Source organism: Magnolia sinica, chromosome 5 (assembly GCF_029962835.1).
Source record: "Magnolia sinica isolate HGM2019 chromosome 5, MsV1, whole genome shotgun sequence".
NCBI classification, from domain to species: domain Eukaryota; kingdom Viridiplantae; phylum Streptophyta; class Magnoliopsida; order Magnoliales; family Magnoliaceae; genus Magnolia; species Magnolia sinica.
This window is the reverse complement of record NC_080577.1, coordinates 81,091,300-81,112,920: the sequence shown is the minus strand read 5'-3', so window position 1 is coordinate 81,112,920 and position 21,621 is coordinate 81,091,300. Positions and strand designations below refer to the sequence as shown.

General features: G+C 38.2%; 1 protein-coding gene across 3 annotated transcripts in view; it reads right to left on the bottom strand.

The window, feature by feature from the left end:
• Positions 1–21,621, bottom strand: part of LOC131246191 (probable UDP-N-acetylglucosamine--peptide N-acetylglucosaminyltransferase SEC) — a 70,064-nt gene that overhangs the window by 17,810 nt on the left and 30,633 nt on the right. For all 3 annotated transcript variants that reach the window (XM_058246100.1, XM_058246098.1, XM_058246099.1), the window contains 2 exons: positions 14,669–14,850; positions 11,087–11,371 (listed from right to left, as the gene is read on the bottom strand). In XM_058246100.1, coding sequence (XP_058102083.1) covers positions 11,087–11,371; positions 14,669–14,850 — 467 coding nt within the window. The remainder of the gene's footprint in view (positions 1–11,086; positions 11,372–14,668; positions 14,851–21,621) is intronic.

Genomic DNA, 21,621 nt, shown 5'->3' with positions numbered 1-21,621 from the left:
CTTTAGATTGAACAACTAAAGCTTCAAGTATAGGCGATTTTCAAGAGATTTCTTCGCATAGATGTCCTCTAACTTCGCCCATAAACTTGTTGCAGTTTTCTCTCTCATGACATTGTAGAGGACCTCATCTGTTAGGCACAATTGGATGGAGGATCTCGCTTTTTTATCCGTTTTGTTCCATTCATCATCTGTCACAGATTACGGTCGCTTCTCAAGGAGTGCATCAACCAATCCTTGTTGAACTAGGAGACCGGTCATCTTGACCTTCCATAGTTCAAAGTTATTTTTCCCGGAATACTTCTCAACATCAAACTTAGGATTAGAAGCCATTGATACTAGCTTTCAGATTCAATCTATGCCCCAACGTTTTGCTCCGATACCACTTGTTGGGGGCCGCGGAAGCACACAGAGATGAATCAAGCAAAGTATTTCAATCTCAACAACCAAGTCCAATCACAAAGACTCCGAATTTAACGTGGAAAAACCCTTTCAGGAAAAAACCACGGCACAAAGCGACGGATATCACTATTAAAGCAGAAATTACAGGAGATGGAGAGAATACTCGATTCAAACAAGTCTAAAATCTCCCCTTATAAGCCCCTGAAAACCCTAGGAACGAATTAGAAAGCACTTAAATACACCATAATCCTAGCTACACCTATATTTATAGCCACTATGAGAATCAAAATCGGAATCGGAAACAAATCCCGCAAATATGCAACTCTATGTAACTATGTCCATCGTTCAATGGCACCTTCGATGGGACTTCGATGGCATCGAACAGCCTTGAAATGGAACATCACAATAACCTAATTTAAATAACAATAAGCTAATTTAAATGGAACATCACTCCTAATATCGACCTTGGACGGAATTTTGCACTTTTGTTTAAACCCACACCTCACACACACTCACGCCACGTAGGCACTCGATCCCTAGTCTCAGTGTTGAAACAGAGTTTGTCTACCATTGAGCAATGGAGCCAGACCCCACAGAGTTTTGCACTTAGACACTTATTGTGCCAGTAATATTAGATTGGCAGAGATCAACTATCAGATTATCATCATCTTTGCCATAAGCTTTCTATTATGGAATTCTGCAAAGTTCACTATATGGATTTGATATATGATATATCCTTCTTCCTCACCATTCCTGATCAATTTAAGAGAAAGTAAACAGGTTTTTTAACATTGGAATAATGTCAGATCACAAGCAATGAATTCTATTAGATGTAAATGGCCCAACATGTGGGCCCCTTAAGCCTTTGAGCTTTCAATATATATGTGTGGATTGTGTTTTAGGCTCATCGTTGCATCCCTCTTTAAGTCACTTAAACAAGAAAGGTGTTTTTGTAATTTCCAGCACATGAGTGAAAACCCTAAAAAACTATGGTGGTAAACTGAAAAATAAAGTCTGAAAATTAATTTAAGTGTCGAAAACTTAGGGTGCGTTTGGTAAAACTTAATTTCGTAAGTTGTCAATGAAAAATGCTATTTTCACAAACTGTTTGGTAACCAAAAGACCTGCAATGCTTAATTGGAAAAAACACTTAAAATTTAGGGATGTTTTTCAGCTACAGCAACTTGGCTTAAAACTTATCACGGAATGCGGTAAGTCATTTCCCTTTAAATTTTTTGTTGAATTTTGACCAAAATATCCCTGTCAACTTTTTAAAATGACAAGATTACCCTTTCAGATATTCAAAACGTTGTAGGATTCCCTCACCGAGTCCTTCCATATTCTCCCACTTGAGAAAAAAATCCCTAACTATCCAGAAGCCAAATCCTTCTCAAATCGTTCCTTTCTTCTGGTTAATCCTTGATTTAAAGGTGAAATTTCAATCTTTTTCTTTTCTTTTTAAAGCCTTTTTAGGACCCGCCATGATGTTTATTTGCCATACGTGCCATTCATAAGGTCACACAGACCTGGATGAAGGGAAAACATAAATATCAGGTTGATCTACGACTTTTATAGCCCCCAAAATGTTCAAAAAGGTAGACATCGAATTCCATTGCTCTATGTGGTGTGGTCCACTTAAACTTTGGATTTGCCTCATTTTTCGGCTCATGCCCTAAAATAATATCACCAAATTGATGGACGGTGTGGATAAAACGCATAAATTATGGCGGGGCCCATAGAGCACTGTCCATTAGGCGAATTGAGTGTGGATCGTCTATGTTGAAGGCACACAAAATTCCAATGTCGTGGCTTCTCATTGGTCAACGTCATTTCCAACGACTCAAGCTAACAAGATGCACCAGATTTCTCTCCCAAATAGAATGTGTGCTACACAACACGACTTTTTATGTGTGGAACTTTTCCGAGTGCCACAATGATTTATGTTTTAGATCCACGCCATCCATCAATTTTTACAGATCATTCCAGAGCATGAGCCCAAAAATGAGGCACATTCAAAGCTCAAGTGGACCACACCAGAGAAAGCAATGGGGATTGAACAAACTACCATTGAACTTTCCTATGGCCAACTGTGAGACTTATTTTCCATCTGACCTGTTCATAAGATCATGTATACTTGGATGAAGTTAAAATACAAATATCAGCTCGATCAGAGCCTTTTATGGCCACAAGAAGTTTTCAACGATAGCATTATTTCCTATTGTTTTCACTGGTGTGGTCCACTTTATCTTTGAATCTGCATTGCTTTTGGTCTCATATCCTAGAATGATATGAAAAAATGGATGGACTATGATCAAAGAAATACATCATCGTGGGGCCCACGTAAATTTCACATGTCCAGAAATTTTGTTGCTTGTTGTGTGGTGTAGGGAACGGATTAGGTGAGACTAGGCCTCACCCAAGACCGTGTAACCCTTACCTTGGGGCCCAACTTGATGTGTATATTATATATCCGCTCCGTCCATCCATTTTTTCATATCATTGTAGAGCATGATCCCAAGAATTAAGAAGATCCAATTATCGACTACTCCAGAAACAGTGGTGATTAAACACCATACCATTAAGAATTTCTTAGGGTGCACCTAAATCTTTTCATATATTTTATTTGCCATCCAATCTGTAGATAAGTTCGCACAAGTTTGAATGAAGGGTAAAAACAATTATCAGCTTGATCCAAAGCTTTTGTGGCCCACTAATGGTCAATCACCATTGTTTCCTATGGTATGATCCACCTGATAATTGGATCTGCTTTGTTTCTTAGATAATGCCCTAAAAATATCTAGAAAAACAGATGAACAAGGTGGATACTGAATACACACATCAATGTGGGCACATTCCAGGTCAAGAGAAGAAAATCGAAGTGTTGACAAATGGAACTTCCATGGCCCCACTATGATGTATATGTTTTATCCATGACATCCATCCATTTTGACAAATAATTTTAGGGCATGAGCAAAAAAATGAGGCAAATTGAAGGATCAAGTGGACCACATCACAGGAAGTAGTTGGGATTGAAAGCTTACCATTGAAAACTTCTTAGGGGGCGATCAAGCTGATATTTATTTTTAACCTTCATACAGGTCTATGTAGCCATAAGAACAGGTTGGAAGGCAAATAATCATCACGGTAGGCCTTAGGAAGTTTCCCACCGTAGGAATTCATCTCCACTACTTCCTTTGTTACGTGCCATTAAACAATCAGCGTGATCCAAAACTTTTGTGGCCCACAAAAAGTATTTAATAGTCAATGACCATTGTTTCTTATGGTGGCCTACACGTATTAAGAGGTACCATAAATGTTGGGCCACTCATGATATACTAATCAAAAGCGTTTGTCTGACATGACATCCACCGATATGCCTAAGAACTTTTCATTCAACACTTCCATCCTTATAAATGTCACTTTGGAGAACATCCAAGAGATGAAAAAAAGTGTTTGATTTTTTTAAGATGGTGGATAATTTTTGTTTATTTCATATATTTATCTAATTCAATGTTATCCAGTGCTTAATATTATCGAGGGTTATAATTATTCTATTAAGAAGAATATATCACATGGTCCATTAATTGAGGGATCATGCTTGAGAGATGTATGTGGATGGGCATAGGTGTGTCAAATTTGGTGGCAAAGCAATAACATGTTTTGTCTCATATTCTCCTAAAGATAGAAATTGAGACAAGAGGGGCAAATATGACAAATTGCCAAATTTCAGACATTTGTGGTTTGTTTTTACCAAATAGGTTTTTGTGAAAAAAAAAAAAAATACTTATTTTCATATATCAGGACTTTTTCGGACAAATTACCAAACGAATTTTTCAGTACTTAGAAGTACATAAATTCAGCAGCTAAATTAATTTTCAGACCTTATTTTTTAGTTTACCAAACAGTACCTCAAAGTGTTGAATTTTAGTACTTATAAGTACTGAAAAATATGTTTGGTAATTTATTTGAAATAAATTCTGATATCTGAAAGTAAGCACTTTTTTTACAAAAACTATTTGGTAAACACAAACCATAAATGTCTGAAACTTGGCAATTTGTTATATTTTCCCTCATTGTCTCAATTTCTACCTTATGTAGAGTATGAGACAGCGTGTTATTGTCATGCCACAAAATTTTGCACACCTATGTCCAATTCATATACATCTCTTAAATATAATTCTTCGATTGATGGACCATGTACCATATTCTTCTTAATAGAATAATCATAACCATACGATTGGTGTCCTTGAATTGGACAGTCAATAAGAGAAACACAACAGCATCTCACATAATTAATAAAGGCTATTATGAAGGTTAGGATCATCTAATATTTATTACTACTACTACTACGACTACGACGACTACTACTACTACTACTACAACGACGACGACTACTACTACTACTACTACTACGACGACAACGACTACTACTAAATGTTTTAAATAGCGGTAGCGTGATGCGTAGCACTCAGCCCTCTATAGCGTGTAGCGTAAGCTACACGATACTTCTATTTTTTAATTTAAAAATAGAACATAATAAAAAGTGAAAAAAAAAAAGGAAAAAATATAAAAATGCCTAAAAGATGATTCATTTTATCAATTATAAGCATGTTCAAAAAAGTTATTAGTTATCATTTATCAAAAACCAATCCACATATATAAGCCAAATCAAATAATTATCACATCAACAGCTTTCTAAGAAAACAATTGTAATTAACAATGTCTAATTGAAACCACAAGTCACAATTATGAAAAGAAATAAAAATCCCATACTATTTTAAAAAGTATCAAGTATAATACAAGTGTCACATTCCTCAATATTAGAAACAAAGAAAACGTGAAAAAAAAAATTAAAATAAAATAAAATAAAATAGTAAAAAAATACATTGTAGCTTACGCAACGGACGCTACGCACTACGTAGTTGTAGCGTACGCTACAGGGGACTTACACTATTTGGGACGCTATGTAGCGCTACAGCCACGCCACCACTACGCTACGAGCGCTATTTGAAACACTGCTAATACTACTACTACTACTACCACAACCACTACTTTCATAATGGGCCCCATATTGCCAGTACTATTGAACATGAAATCAATGAGCCTGCATGTACAAACAAAATCTGAAATATGACCCATTCTTAGATGGAGCATCATATAACTCCCCTTCTAGAGATATGACACATACTCAGGTGGAGCATCATATTTGTTGAGAATTAATTCAGCCATTGTTAGAAATAATGCCAATTGGGTTGAAGCCAAGACACGTATAGGAAAACTATATAAAAATGAAGTGGCCCACCTTGTTATATGCGTGAAATCCACACCATCCCACCATTTTGTTAACTTAAAGTAGGGCATAAGCCCAAAAATGAGGTAAATCCATATCTCAAGTGAACCACACGACAGGAGACAATGGTAACTGAATGCCCACAATTAAAAACTTCATGGGGCCACAAAAGTTTTTGGATCAAGCTGATGTTTGTATTTTTCCTTTCATGTCCATGTGACTTGCTCAACAGGTGGGATGAAAATAATCATTACAGTGGTTAAAGGTGGGCATTCAATGACCACTTTTCCAGTGTTGTGGTCCACCTAAGATTTGGATTGCCCTCTTATTTTTTGGTCTCATGCTCTAAAATAAGTTGGCAAAATGGATGGACGACGTGGATAAAACACAAACATCATGGTGGGGCACATAGAGCACCATCATATACATATACATAACCTACATGTGTATGCCATCCCCGCCTAAGGATTGTGTATGAGTCGCCATCCCAAAAAAAAATGAGATGGTCCACCTTGATGTCTATGTTAAATCCACGTCATCCCACCATTTTGCCAGCTTACTTTATGGCATGAGGCCAAAAAAGAGGCAAATTCAAATCTTAGGTGAACCACACCACAGGAAAATGTGGTAATTGAACACCCACCAATAAATTCTTGGGGGCCATAAAAGTTTTGTATGAAGCCGATATTTGTGTTTTTGCCTTCATCCAAGTCTGTGTACCTAATCAACAGGTTGGACGGAAAATAAACATTATAGTGGACCCTAGGAAGTTTTTAATGGTAGGCATTCAACCACCACTATTTTGTCTACCTAAGGTTTGAATCTACCTCATTTTTGGGACATACCCTAGAATGATCTAGAAAAACTGATGGACGGCTTGGATATACATCACATACCTAAGCCACTCATAGCGTAGAACCAGCACCTAATTTATGTGTTGATTTGGAAAATTTTTCTGGGCCCCACCATGATGTGTGTTATATCCACACAATCCATCCATTTTTTCGAATCATTTTAGGACATGAGCCCAAAAATGAGGCAGATCTAAGGCTCCAGTGGACCATACCACCTAAAAAATCTGCCAAGAAGTTTTTAATGGTAGGTGTTCAATCACCATTGTTTCTTATAGTATGGTCCACCTGAGATTTGGACTGCTTCATTTTTGGGACCATGCCCTGAAGGATATGGAAAAACCGATGGATGGCTTGGATATAAAGCACATACATTGAGTAAGGCTCCACAGTAAGGGAAACACCCATTAATGTGGCAGCTGGTAACAGCTCATCTGCTCGATTTTACTGGGACCTCTTGGCGCAGTACATGGCACCTAGGTAGGTAAGGTGTTTACATGGCAACGTTTCGTAGGCCCCACTATGACGTGTGTTAGATCCACACCGTCCATCCAATTTGTCAAGTCATTTTAGGGCCTGAATGCAAAACTGAGGCAAATCCAAAGCTCAAGTGCACCACAACACCGAAAACAGTGGGAATTGAATGCCTACCATTGAAAACTTCTTTGGGCCACAGAAGTTTTAGATCAAGCTGAAATTTGTGTTTTCACTTCATCCAAGTCTGTTTGACCTTATGAGCATATTTGATGGCAGGTAAACATCACGGTGGGCCCTAGCAAGGTTTCAATTGGGGGACATCATTATCTCCGTAGGTTTCTATGGTGTGGTCCACTTGTGAGTTGGGACTACCTCACTTTTTGGCTCATGTCCTAAAATGATTTGGCAAAATGGATGGACAGTGTGGATATAACACATACATCATGATAGGGACCAAACAACTTTGCCACGTCAACACAGCTTCCATCGTGTGCAATGAACTAAGCTTGCATCGAGAGTTACAAAAGGGGCAAAGTTGTCATTTAACAAAATTAATTCAAAATCATTTACCGCATTCCATGTTGAGTGTTAAGTGACAGGTGAGAAAGTTCAAAAAAAAAAAATCCTAATTTTTCAACGAAAAGCTAAATTAAGCAATTAACATTTTAGATTTACCAAACACTCTGAATCAGGGAAAATCACTGAAAATAGCCCATCTTAGTGATAAGTGGTAAAAATAAGTTTTACCAAACAGGCCCTAAGATGTGGGGACATGTGGAGGCTTCTCTCTTAGAACCATTCCACCTCCTCTCTCTCTCTCTCTTACCTCTTTCTTCTTCTTATTTTATTCTCCATTTCCTCTTCTATTCTTTTTACGAATCTACATGGTATTAGAGCACATCTAAGTGTGATTCGGACTCCAAATCTTCTCCATTCAACTATCTAATCTCTACATCAAGTATTGGAGGCACCCAAAAACCCTACTTCACTGATTGGACCTCAAGATAAAGGGTATTTCTCGTTTTTTTTTTCCCCTTACTTTCTGTTTTCTGCATTCTTCATCAAGTAAATGCAACCGCTTGCAAAGGGAGCATAGAAGCATAGTCTGGAAGGTGAAGGCTTCTTGATTTTTTTCATAGAGGTGATGTCAAAGTGGTTTTCCTCCGTTGAAAGGCTTTTTTTTTACTCTCAATACTACCCATGACATAGTTTTTGAGATGCATAGTTAATGGTTTCGTGAATCCAAGATGATGAAGGGCTAGAAACTCATATTTGTTTTTGCCTTGGAGTGTACTTGTGTGTAAATCTGATCATAGATCAGCATTTTTCTGTAAAGTTGGAGAAAATTGTTTTCACCGTGGTTATGGACCCAAAATGTGCCGTAACTAATACCTCATCACTAGGAGGAATTCCCAGTTCATCATTCAATGTTCCAATAACATCTGTGAAACTAAACCGAAAAAAAAAATACTTACTCGGGGCTAAGTCTGTTGAGGTATTTCTTTTAGCCCGAGAGAAAGATCAATTCTTCACAAAACCCAAGCCGGAGGATCTGATCCTCAATGTCGACATTCGATGCGTGATGATGCCCAGATTCAATCTTGGTTGTAGAATAGTATAGAATCTTAGTTCCAACTTGGTGTTGATGTACTCCTCTGAACAGAACATCTCTAGAGAGTATCTGTTATCTGAGGAGATTTTCTCTTTCCAGAAGGGAGAAAAATCTCTTGATGAGTATTTTGCCAAACTGACCGGTTTGCAGGAAGAGCTCTTAAACTATCTTCCCATTACTTTAAACTTAACTCTTATGAAGAAGCAGATGGAAGACATGAAAGTTGTGAAACTCTTGTCTGGCCTTCCAAAAGAATAACAGTCTACAAAAGATCAAATTTTGGGTGGTACATCGATCCCTTCAGTTACAAAGGTTTATGAAGGACTTCAACGAGTCTCTAGTAGGAATGTATCTGATAATATCCATGTTACTAGTTCTGATAAATCCACCTTGGTTACTTCCTCTAGTTACACAAGTATATGTGGAGATCGTGGTGAACAGACTGGTCATGGAAATTTTCATGGTGGCAAAGGTGGTAGGATGCCAGGGGGAGGTATAGGTGGTCGTAAAGGTAGAGGAGGTCATGTATGTACTCATTGTGGCCTGACGAATCACTCCTAAACTTTTGTTAGAATCTCCATGGGAGGCGTCCGAGGGCCAATGAATCTCTTGAAGTTGATGATGTTTCTACTAATGGTAAACCCATTACTACTTCACCGAATGTTGGTGGTGATTAGATTAATGTCACATTATCACAAGAAGAATATGTGCAGTTCCTCTCTTCAAGTGGATCTACATCCAACAATGTACCTTCCTTCTCTATAACCACTTTAACCCATTAATGTAAATAGTCACTTGTCACATCATCCCCCTCCCTGGATAATTGAATAATCGTCTCTTTTACTCTAGGGGAGTCCTCCAAGGTGTGTAAATTGAATAAGCCTATCTATTGGCTACAGTCGCCAAGAGACTAGTTTGAAAATTCAGTAGTGTGGTGATATCGTATGGAAGGAAGAGGAGTGAAGTAGATCATTTAGTTTTTTTTTTTTTTTGTGGCATACTTCATCTGGTTATAGTGTGCTTGTAGTATATGTGGATGACATAGTGGTTATAGGTGATGACTTAGATGGAACTGAGAAACTAAAGTTGTATCTTCATTCTTAAGTCCAAATTAAAGATCTTGATTCCCTTCGGTATTTTCTAGGTATCAAAGTGGCGAGATCTAAGGAAATATGTTTGTGATCTGTTAAAAGAGATGAGTATGTTAGATGCAAAACCAGCAGATATGCCAATGGACCCCTATCTCAAGCTTGATTCTAACAAAGGAGAGTTGCTAGCAGATCCGGGTATGTACAGAAGACTTGTCGAAAAACTTATCTAACCATCACCAAGCCTGATGTTGCCTTCTTTGTCAATGTGGTTAGTCGGTATATGCAAGCTCCTAGAACTACACATTTATTTGCGGTTATAGGGATTCTTAGATACTTGAAGTGTACTCCTAGGAAAAATATCCTGTATAGATCTCATGGACATCTTGAAGTAGTTGGTTATTCAGATGCAGATTATGTGGGTTCAAGACATGATACTATAAGATACTGCACTTTTCTTGGTGGCAATGTCACCTGGAAGAGCGAGAAGCAGAATGTTATTGCGCGTGCTGAAGCGGAAAATAAATCCATGGCACACACAACTTGTGAACTTGTCCGGCAAAAATCACTTTTTAAGAATTGGGATTTGTAGTTTAAACTCCAATGTGTTTACACTGAAACAATCAAGTTGCTATACATATCGCCAACAATCTAGTGTTCCATGAGAAAACAAAGCATATAGAGGTCGATTGCCACTTCATTCAGAATAAGATCTCTCAAAAGGAAATTGTCATTCCATATATTTCGTCCCATGTTCAGATTGCAGATTTGTTCACCAAAGCTCTCGGGAAGTCTTAATTTAAAAGGCTTATATCCAAGTTGACCATGCATGATATCTCTGCTCCAGCTTGAGGGGGAGTGTTAAACGTAAATGGTCCAGCATGAGGGCCCTTTGAGCTTTTGGGCTTTCAATATGTACGTTTGAATTGCGTTTTAGGCCCATGGTTATATCCCTCTTTTAAGTCACTTAAGCAAGAGGTGTATTTTTGTAATTTCCAGCAATTTCTAGCACAAGTGAAAACCCTAATAAAACTAAGATGTGGGGACGTGGAGGCCTATCTCTTAGAGCCATTCCACCTCCTCTCTCTATTCTCTCCTTCTTCTTAGTTTCTTCTCTATTTCCTCCTTTTCAGAGCCATTCCACCTCCTCTCTCTATTCTCTCTTTCTTCTTAGTTTCTTCTCTATTTCCTCCTTTTCTATTCATTTTATGAATCTACAAGTTCCATACGAAACCACCCACGATGGTATCAGATATCCATTAAAAGAGGGAATTTTGATAGTCAAGAAAACTGAAACTTATGTATAAAGTATAAACAATAAAGGATATTTACTTTATGAAAAAGTACAATAGGAGTATATATGCATCACCTGCTTTAGAGTGTAAAGAGCTCGCTCTTTCACCTCTCTCAAATCCTTGTGTCCATCTGCAAAAGCTGATGCAATTTCATGTTGTGCCCTGTGAACCATGGCTAACCCTGCCCATGCTACACGAAGCTCAATCATCGTCGGATCACCTTCTCTAAGTATTGAAGCCATTTCATTTGCAGCCCAGCAAAGTTGTTCAGTAGGTTCTTGAGACCTTTCTGCCTCTTTAATTCGATGAAGAGCAATGGCATATCTAGTAGACAGGCGATTGGGCTCCAGTCTTGCTGCCTGAAAAACAACAAGCACATTATAGAGCAACTACTCCAATTTATTGAAAAGACAACAACAAAGCCAATAACTCATATCATGCAACCAAGTTTTCCCTATTTGAAAGTTAAATTTGTTATTGTCCATTATTCATTTGTTTATTTCTGGGCAGCCTTTTTAGCGCAATACCTTCCCATTATGGGGTTAAAGTAAAGAAGAATAGCAAATGTTTCACCTAGATTGCTTAACTCCCTACATTTAAAAAAAAAAAAAAAAAAAAAAAAAATCTAAATCACAACCAGTATAATGGGTCAATTGTGATCTAGGCTATTTCAGCAGCACAAAGTTATGATTCCACACATTCACTACTGATGAAGTTGTAATTTAACTTCATAATTAGAATCTAGAAATTTATATTTCTATTTATCCAGGAGTCGTATGATATAACATTATGCATGCAGTACCTATGATAGCATTATTCATCATTTCAGAGCATTGAGTATCCACACCAAACCAACTCAGTCAATCCTATCCAAACCAGTATTTTAAGTATCTTTATCGATGCCAGCGTCATGGAAACAATGTTCAGAGTATCGACAGTATTATCGATAATATCGCCAATATTATAGGTACTGATAAAACTGGTAAGTTCAGAAATTCCAAGTATTGTCAATATATCGCCAGGTATCACCATGGTATCGAAGTATAGATTGTATCAGCGATATTGTCAGCAATGCCGATACAAGTCGATAACCTCCACGAGACAGCGAGCATGCATATTTTGACAGAAAATTCAGGAAAAAAAAAAAAATTCCCGTTTTCCTTCCAGATCTGTATTTGGGGGTGGATTTTCGCATCTTGGCTTCATTCACTGTTGTTCAAATCTGCCATTTATATCAGAAATCGTGGATCAAAACCTCGGTGGACTGGAATTAAGTATGAAATATTACAATATAATAGGTTTTTTTCGATTCTCTCATGGGCTTCACTTCCAATCCATATTTATGCATGATTCTCATGCATTGACATGGATTTGGGTGAAAAATCGAGAGATTATAAGATCCAAATGAAATATTTGGGGAAATTGGGGAAATCTATAATAAAAAATAAAAAAATAAAAAAATAAAAAAATAAAAAATTTCCCATTTTCTTGCCTAAAATAAGTACTTGGGGCCCCATTTTTTTTAAATATCACGAGCAGCTGATCTATCGATTCAAAGATGCATAGGAACATAGATGGTCTGGCAGAGTACCAAATTGTAGAAACTTGTCAAAACATGTTTTTATATGCCAATGCATGTATGTCTGCCGGGAGTTCTCAAGAATAAACTCTCCTCATTTTAGGATTTACAGGTCAATTGTGTGTGTGGTTGGTGGGATTATTATCTTAATGAAGACTAACGCACTGCAATTAAAACAGCTATTAAACGAGAGAGACAAGGAATGCCTCTTCTTAACCTCAAGGGGAGCATATTCCTGATCAGATCTATACTCTAACAGTGAATATCATCAGCCATTTTATAGGCACCTTTGAAGATATAGGAGTTGAAACTCGAGAGGAATTAATCAATCTCCATTGTAAAACACTTTCAGACTTCTGATGGTAAAAGATGTATTCCTAACAAAGGTTTTTCTCTTAGATGATCCGTCAGCAGACTTCTGGAAAGAAAATTTTCTTTCTGGATTCCCACCTTTGTTTGCCAAGAAGGTTAAAAATGCTCTCAAAGAACAAAATAATGGCCTTCTAAACTATGCGAGATATACTTAAGGGGAGCTTACACAAAAAATTAATATCATACGTCTTTCTCTCGGTAATGATATTAGACTTAGTAAGCTAAATAAGCAGAAGAAAATTGGACGACAAAAATTAGGAAATTTTTTATACCAATTTGGTTATGAACCCTGACCAAATTCTTCGAAAGCAAAATAAAAAAGATGCATAGGAGATAGCCGCAACAAATTTTCCCAAAAACCTAAAGATAAACACTATCAAAAGCGTAAACCATTAAGAAAGAAACTAGGAAAGCAAAAATTAGAAGTCCCAACCTAGTTTAAATGCAAAAGGAAAGGTCATTATGCCAACGAGTGATTTATGAAAGCTTCTTAAACAAAAGTCAATGAAATCATTAACCAAGATGAACACAATATTGCTCTTAAAGAAAGAGAAAACCGTTCCTCTGGTGAAACTGAGGAAGAAGATTTATTTACTTATTTTAAAGGTGAAATTTTATTAATTAGAAAAAAAGAAAACACAAAAAAGACAACGAGCCCAGTCTCTCAGAAACTGTGTAACCCTCAGGAATACCCCTGCCTCTGAATTTCTTTTGTTGCAGAAGCAACGATCATTCCACTCAGCCCAAATGGACCATAGCAACACTAACAACAGAAACCACCATTTCTTCCTCCCTAGCTTTCCCCCATCCTCGCCGTGCCAAGCGAGCAAGAGGTCCTCAATAGAACAAGGCATGACCCAAACAACCTTGGCAAGGTCTAGGATGTTACTCCACACAGAAGATTTTGACTGTGGAGAACATTAAGGAGAACACGGTGAAGTAGTCTTCCTACACTATTAATGTTCTCACAGCTCAACAGGAACTGATTCTAGATGTTCTTGATGAGATACCTAATCCAGCCACTAAGAGTTTATCTACAGCGATTCCTAGAATCTTCCACGACAGCCTTGGGTGCCAAATAAGTCATTCCCCAGCAAAATGCTTGTATAGAACAGCCCTTCTCTATAGGTGAAAAAGTCTATCAGAGAATAATAACACGAGAATCTTCGAAACTAACAATTAATGATATCACACTACACCCCTATATTTGGAGTGGTCCCTGAATTCTCATCAGCAAATCCATCATTAAAAGAAACTGACATTGGCATTGAACCGATGGCATAAATGAATTACTTATCCAAAAACTAATCATATTAATCTTGTTAATGTCCCCTGAATCAAATTATAGTTTACAAATAACAAAAGGACTTTCCTGTATTTCTGGTTTATTTCTCTTATTTCATGAAAGCAGAATAATCATTTTCATTTCAATGTGCATGCATACAATTGATAAAAATAAATAATTAAGTAATTAATAAAGGAGCTTTTTTGGTCATTCTCAAATTTTAACATGCTTCACATTGCTTCTCTGATGTGATAATTAGAAGCAATGTACACTTTATTTTATTCCTACTGTTTCATCAGCGAATTTAGGAGCAGAGATCATCATGGAAATTATGTCCATAAAAGATGCAAGAAACCACAAGAACTACAAAATGCCAACGAAGACAATGGGCAGTAAAACTCAACAAAGAGGAAGTGGCACCTGCTCCAAGCACTTGCCAGCACTTCTAGGATCGCCAGCCAAGTCATATGCATTAGCAAGATTTACCCAGATGCGTCCAGCTTTGGGATCTGCTTTAGCAGCGGCTGCCAAACATTCCTTTGCAACATTCGCAGCTACAACTTGACTTGCAGAAGCCCCTTCACCAGAATTTGCCCCAGCACCTGCAGATGTAAGACAATGAGATAAATATAGACTCCTTGAAAGCTGAAATGGGCCATATCCCATAATCAGCTCCCGAAAAACTTAATGGAAAACAACCCAAGTATACAACTTATGCTTACTCATACCATCACTAGAACCTTTAATTAACACCGTTTTGTTTTTCTGAACAGAGAGCAAAGAATGAGCTTTTTTCCAAGTGTTTCCTAGTAAAGAAGTATCATTACTGGTTTCTTTCTTATGTTATTCTGGTGTCATGTATGCCCTTTTGGAAGGTGGTATCGAGGCTCAAGTAATTGCTTAGGTCATCTGACATATAGAACCAAGTACATCTAAGAAGTTTCCAACTTTGAATTCAATGAAAAGGTTTCCATGGTGTTACCTAGTAAACAATAATGAGTACCAGTTACAACAAGATGTTGCAACAACATTAGTCCAATATCAATTTTCTTTTATTTAGATCAATAGTAACTGCATCCGTGTCATTTTACAGAAATGGTTAAAAGAGGAGAAGTCATAGTTGGTTTCTGCTCTTGAACTAGTCATGCCTAGTGTTTTAAATATCGACGATATCAGCCAATATATCCCACGATATATCTTGTATACCACTTGTGCAATACGAAACGCACAAGTAGTGTCGATATATCTCACCTATTTGATCCGGTGAGCATTTTCAATTTTTGATCCATGTTTTTGCTGTAAATCACATTAAACCAATGTCAAATGGTTACAAATCTATGATTATTCATATTTTCCATTAAAAAAAAAAAAAAAAAAATTCATTGGAACTTCGATTTCGAGATTTTGGGGAGATGGGTCAAGTTGCGGAAAATTGAGAAAAATCTAAATTTCTCAATTTCTTGCAAATTCAGTTGCTATCTTTGTATCCAAACACAAAATTAAACATGTATGTAACCTCATCTAGTGATTCTTCATTTGCTTTTGAATGTATTGCTTGGGTTTCCATACATGGCTTCTTACGTTTATAAATTATATGAATAGACTTTGAATATATTTGCATAAGTTCAGTTGGAAAGCACATATATTAGGACCCCATACAAAGAAAACCCCTATTATGTGCACTTTTTTTTGTAATGTTTTGATTTCTAAATGTGTATTGATGTCTTTTTCAATTATCCCTGAAGTTTCATTGAAAAATTCGACCAATTTCCCAATGTTCCCATGGTTCCCAACATCAACGATAAATTACGCGATACAACCGATATATCCCATGCGATTACTGATATGTATCCATATCCCAAGGGTGCGATACATTACACAATAACGATATTTAAAACATTGGTCATGCCACCTGACTCAAGTTTCTATCACCCTATAGACCACACCAAAGAAGACCATCAACGGGCAAAGAAATGATTTTGAAAATATGACTAAAACCATCATCATCATAGCCTTCTCCCAACTATTTGCGATCAGTTTTACCAGTCCATTTTAGCCAATTATTCCTTAGGCCTTACTTCAGGTAAGAGAAAAGGCCATAATCCTTCTCACAACCATGATCCAACTCCATTTAGGTCTTCCCCACATCCTCCTTTAAGGCCCTTCAACCCTAATCAAAGTTCCCTATTTATTGGGTTAGTCTCCAGGTCTTATGCCACATGGTTAAACCATCTCAATCGGCTCTCCATAATTTTATTTCCAAATGGGGCTACTCTTTAGGTATTTGGCATGGCCTCATTTGTGATTCTGTCATCCCTAGTCTCTTATTCATTTGCCGGCATCCATCCCAAGGTGTGTAAAATCAATTAGGTTACGGCCGATACATAATGATAACAACGGTTACCGTTTGTGTGTGAGAATTAACCATATTTCTCAGAAATTAGTCAGATCTTGTGAAGTAAAGACCGTACATCTATACGGGCGGAGGGGGTGCTTAACACCATCCCCCTCTGTAACCGTGTTCCCTTACTCAGAATCTCTGGAAAGCAAACTCAACTGTCACCTTAGGGTTAAGGATATTCGGATTCTCAATCCTAAGCGTTTCTACAGGGTGTAATCGACTATAAGATCGAAGTAATTGGTAGTGGCAACTTTGCTCTAACGTAACACCCTCTTAACCCCCAAAAAAGCCCTCAAGCGAGGCAACCGATGGAAAGCAAGCCGATCCCCCCACCCAGAATCCAGCGTCCACACATACGCTCTAATGTAGAAATTTGAGTGTAAGTGGTCCGATTTGGGAAATTTTGGAAAATTTTCAAATTTTCTCCAATTTCTATCAAATTGCTTGCAATGTTGCACTCCAAACATGAAATGAAGCATTTATGAGGGCTGATTTACTGATTTGTCAAGTCCTTGTCAATTTTCAAAAAATAAAAATCATTTTTTAATTAAAAATAATTTTTAAAAAAATAATAATTTCCCTTCAACCAGCTTTCAATTGAGACTAGATTCGAAGTATTCAGGAGTGTTTGATGAAATGGTCATCACATAAAATCCAAATGTTACGCATTCAATTTGAATATAGTTGCATTAGTTCAATTAGACAGCGTATAGCTTAGGACCCTATACAAAGGAAACCTATTATGTGCACTTCTTTTTGGAAATGTCATGATTTAAAAGCGTGTATTACGATCTTTTTTAACAATCCCTGAAGTTTCATTAAAAAAATCAACAATTTTCCCAATGTTTCCCGAAGTTTCCCAAAAAGTGCAATAAATTACCTAATAAAAATGATATATCCCGTGCGATAACTGATGCGTATTTGTATCCCAAGGGTGCAATACGTAACACGAAACTGATATTTCGAACACTGACATTGACAAGGTAATGACTAAAGAGTACTTGGTAGTTAGATAATTATATTTTGTGAACCTATGTATATATATCTGTGAACCTTCCTTACTGAATGAAGATGCTAATCGCTAGATGATACATCGTATTGGTGAGGTAATGACTAATGAGTACTCAGTAGCATTGTTCAAGTTGTTGGTATCACTACAAGTTTCGCTGGCCAGGGATAAAGAAACAATGTCGTTATCGACATTGGCCGAGGATAAAGAAACAATATCGTTATCACCGATAATATCACTGATACCTTGAAATGCAAGGGAAACAAGAGGGAAACGATGGAATTTTTCAATGAAACTTCAGGAGATGCCTAAATACACATATTTACATATTTAGGAATTAAAATAATAATAATTAAAAAAAAATTACAAAAAGAATACATACATAATAAGTTTCCATTTAATGGGGGCCTAAAAGCATTTGTTATTGTCAGAAATCATTCCAATAGTAACCAAAATGAGTTTATATAATAAAATGTAGCTACCATACAATAATTGAGACATGTAAAAGTAAAAAATAAAAAACACTATCTAGCCATCCCTCATCCCCACATGGAGTGACGAGGTGGCTTGTAGTCGTCACCTGAATCCTTATGCAATCTAACGTAGTAATACCGCTTAACATGTTGGCAAGATTGTTGCCAAGTCATCCTCTACTCATACCAATGAAGGAACTCTCTTATGTTTCTTTGATACTCTTCTTCCCTGAACTGTATGATTACACCCAGACTTGCGTATCGTGTGACGTACATCGACAGCATTGGCTAAGTAGGGTCTTGAGAGAACAAATCAAGTCCACCAACTTCCGGATAGTAGTGTTGCCAATCATACAAGTACCGCAAATATCCTCTTGTCAAAGGGCCAATACTCAAAGAGCTATCAACTAGCTGCCCATATCCATGAGTGGATGAGTATGACTGAATGTCGGAGCCACCATACCCATACCCGTGATATCCCCTATGCACATAAGGTGGGACAAAGGTGGAGCTCCCCTACTCTAAACTAATGTCCATAGATGACAAGCTACACGTAAGAGCATCTGTAGTGCGTGTCCTTCTTTCTTCTTCAAATGACGCTCAAAATGATGTGTGGGCTGTGATGCTCTCACTGAGAATGGTGTACGAAATCCATGGTCGTCATCCTAAGTGGCATGGTCAAGGTACTGCTCATCGGTGAACTGGCCAACAGATTGTTAGCTCTGACCCATTGTGTACCCCCCATCACTTCTGCCTCCACCCCCACTAATACCACGTACACTGGTGCCGATACCTCCATCCCCTCCCTCATCGTCGCTATCATCGTCGTCCTCACAACCAATTTCAAGTGGGGGTTGGTTCTCATCATCATCACTCACTATGGCTTGACGACAAGGAGAGAGTTGTGAAGATGCCTCCCAACCCTCATAAGGATGTGTTGGACTCATCATCGCATCGAAGGAGTCTGCATCTATCCTCTACTTGCTTATTACCTGGTTGATGTCAATACCAAAAGACATTGCTCCCTTGGCTACCTATGGAGAAGGGCCTCCCTCTGCATCATCTACATCGGCTGACTTGACCCACTCATAAAGTGGGTCCTCAGCATCGTCAATGAACTATGCCATGGTATCTATCGACAATAGATCGTGCGGGTCATGATTTGCATCCATGTCTCGCTCCAATTGTAGCTACTTCTCTTTCAACTTCATATTATAAAGGCAGAAACGAGCTACTCATATGTCAGCTTGTTCCTCTTATTGGTCTGTATTAGTGACCACATGCTCCAATTCCTCTCACATGGTGAAGAAGATACCAATCTGGGCGAGAACACAGATGCCAATAATTGCAATGCGGGTGTGTCGCCTCAGTACATCGCCCACCAGTCACCTACATATCCATGAGAAGCTTGTTTTAGTTTAAAATTTAAACAGGGAATGCAACTATCTAATTATATACCATACTACTTAAGTAAATAAATTAAAATTTATACTCACACGGCATCGTTATTTCTCTTAATGCACTTATTGGTGTGGGTGAGAATGCACCCTTAGCATTCTTAAACCGTGACAGCTGTAAACACGGATTCACAAGTCACCATTTTTAGTCACCCATATTTCTAAAGGCTATAAGAAAGAAAATTTATTTCGCCAATTACCATTATCAAAATTTGCTCAAATTGCATTGCTGGTTACCAAATAATGGTTTCATCGTCGAGTCAAGGAATAACCTTTCAAACACCTCGTGGACAGCTATAGTCAAATCGTTATCCTCCTAAAGCCAACGTTTGTAATGAAACTTGGGGTCCAGGTAGTACATTGAATCCCAAATAGTATTTACTCGATTGCATTAACATGAAAACAAAAGTGATACTTAAATGTGCAAGTGCAAGTGATAAAAAATAAAGGTAAACGAAACAAACTTACTAGCCTAGTGGAGTAGATGCTTGAGGGTCGTAGTCCGTCTGGCATCGATGATATTGAGCACCCACTAATGTGAATTGGGGATTGCAGCCCGTATCCCTTCCTCATAACTCTCATGAGCTCAAACATTGACCCCATTGAAGGACACATCTCATTATCTACAACCCGTAGGACCCTGTAGATCAGATGTAGCATGGAAACGACCAGAACTTTATCCCAAAAGAAATTACTAAGCACCGTGTTCGAAACCCTCTTCACACCCTAGGTCTATCTTTGATTCCACTCTAAGTACTTCTCATAAATGACCCCTAAGACCTGTACAATGCATGTACAAGTCGAGTGCAATAAAGTTTGTGGTGAATCGTCACACCAATCTGACAACATTCCCCTAACAACACTCGTGCATTGTAGCCAACAACCACGAGTGACCGTATACGAAGTTTGTCACCCTCCTCCCATCCTCGATGGTCTTCCAGACAGACTCCCTCTACATTATCGCCTCGAGCATCAGATCAATGCAGTATGCCACGCACAGGGTCCAATAGAGATAGTACTGCATCAGCTTCTTCCCCGCCTTGAAGAATGCACTATCGTTATCTGTCACAACTTAGACGACATTCGCAGACCCAACCTCTCTAATCACTCCTTTTAGAAGGCCATATATGTGGGAGTAATCTTTTATATTGGCGGATGCATCAGTGGATCTGGGGGGAAATGGGTTGCCCTCAACAGTACACCGTGAAGTTGATAATGGACATCTTCATGGGTCCTGTCCACCTCCATGCATGATCGTCAATTCATACTACTCCCAACTCGGCTTGAGTTCACGTACTCAAGTCTGCATCTCCTCGTACTCATGATCGAGGTAGACCCCAAGGATCACCTATGGTGTTGAAGGTTTCATGCCTACCTCGGCACGCTGCACTGTCTTGATCATATTTTGGAAGTGAATGGCTGCAACATTTGTTGGCATGTGGCTCGAGATGAATTACTTAGATATGGTGCTCCCCATATCCCCCAAACCCCCTTGCTCCATGTCTTTTTACCTCTTCTACTTAGCACCTGTAATGGGTGCATCTATAACACGGGCAATCTATGTGGGTTGTAGGCCAGGCCCGCCTGAACCTAATGGGGACATTAGAGGACCTACTCAGGTGTACCAGAGACGGAGACGACCACCCACATTAATGCAGCTTTCTTTGTAGATGGGAGACGAGTTCCATATGGGGCCCACCGGGCCATTTTGAAGACCCCACACGCATTGGACGTGCATCAGGAAGACCCCACCTTGGGATGATGCATGTGAGCTGCTTAGGAGATCATTTTTGTCATAGGATTTCTATTTCGTGTCTATCCGACCGTTGCATCTTGTTAATCAGGCCATCGGGCCACCAGATCTTTTTTATTTGAGTCCCTTGGACTCTGATCTTGCTTTCTTTATGTTTTTTATATTATCTTTGGGATTTATTTGATGGTTGAGATTGAGAATAAATGTTTTAGTTTTCTTATTTTGGACAATGGGCCACTTCACTTCAGTGAGTGGCATAGTTGTAATTATGTTGAATTGT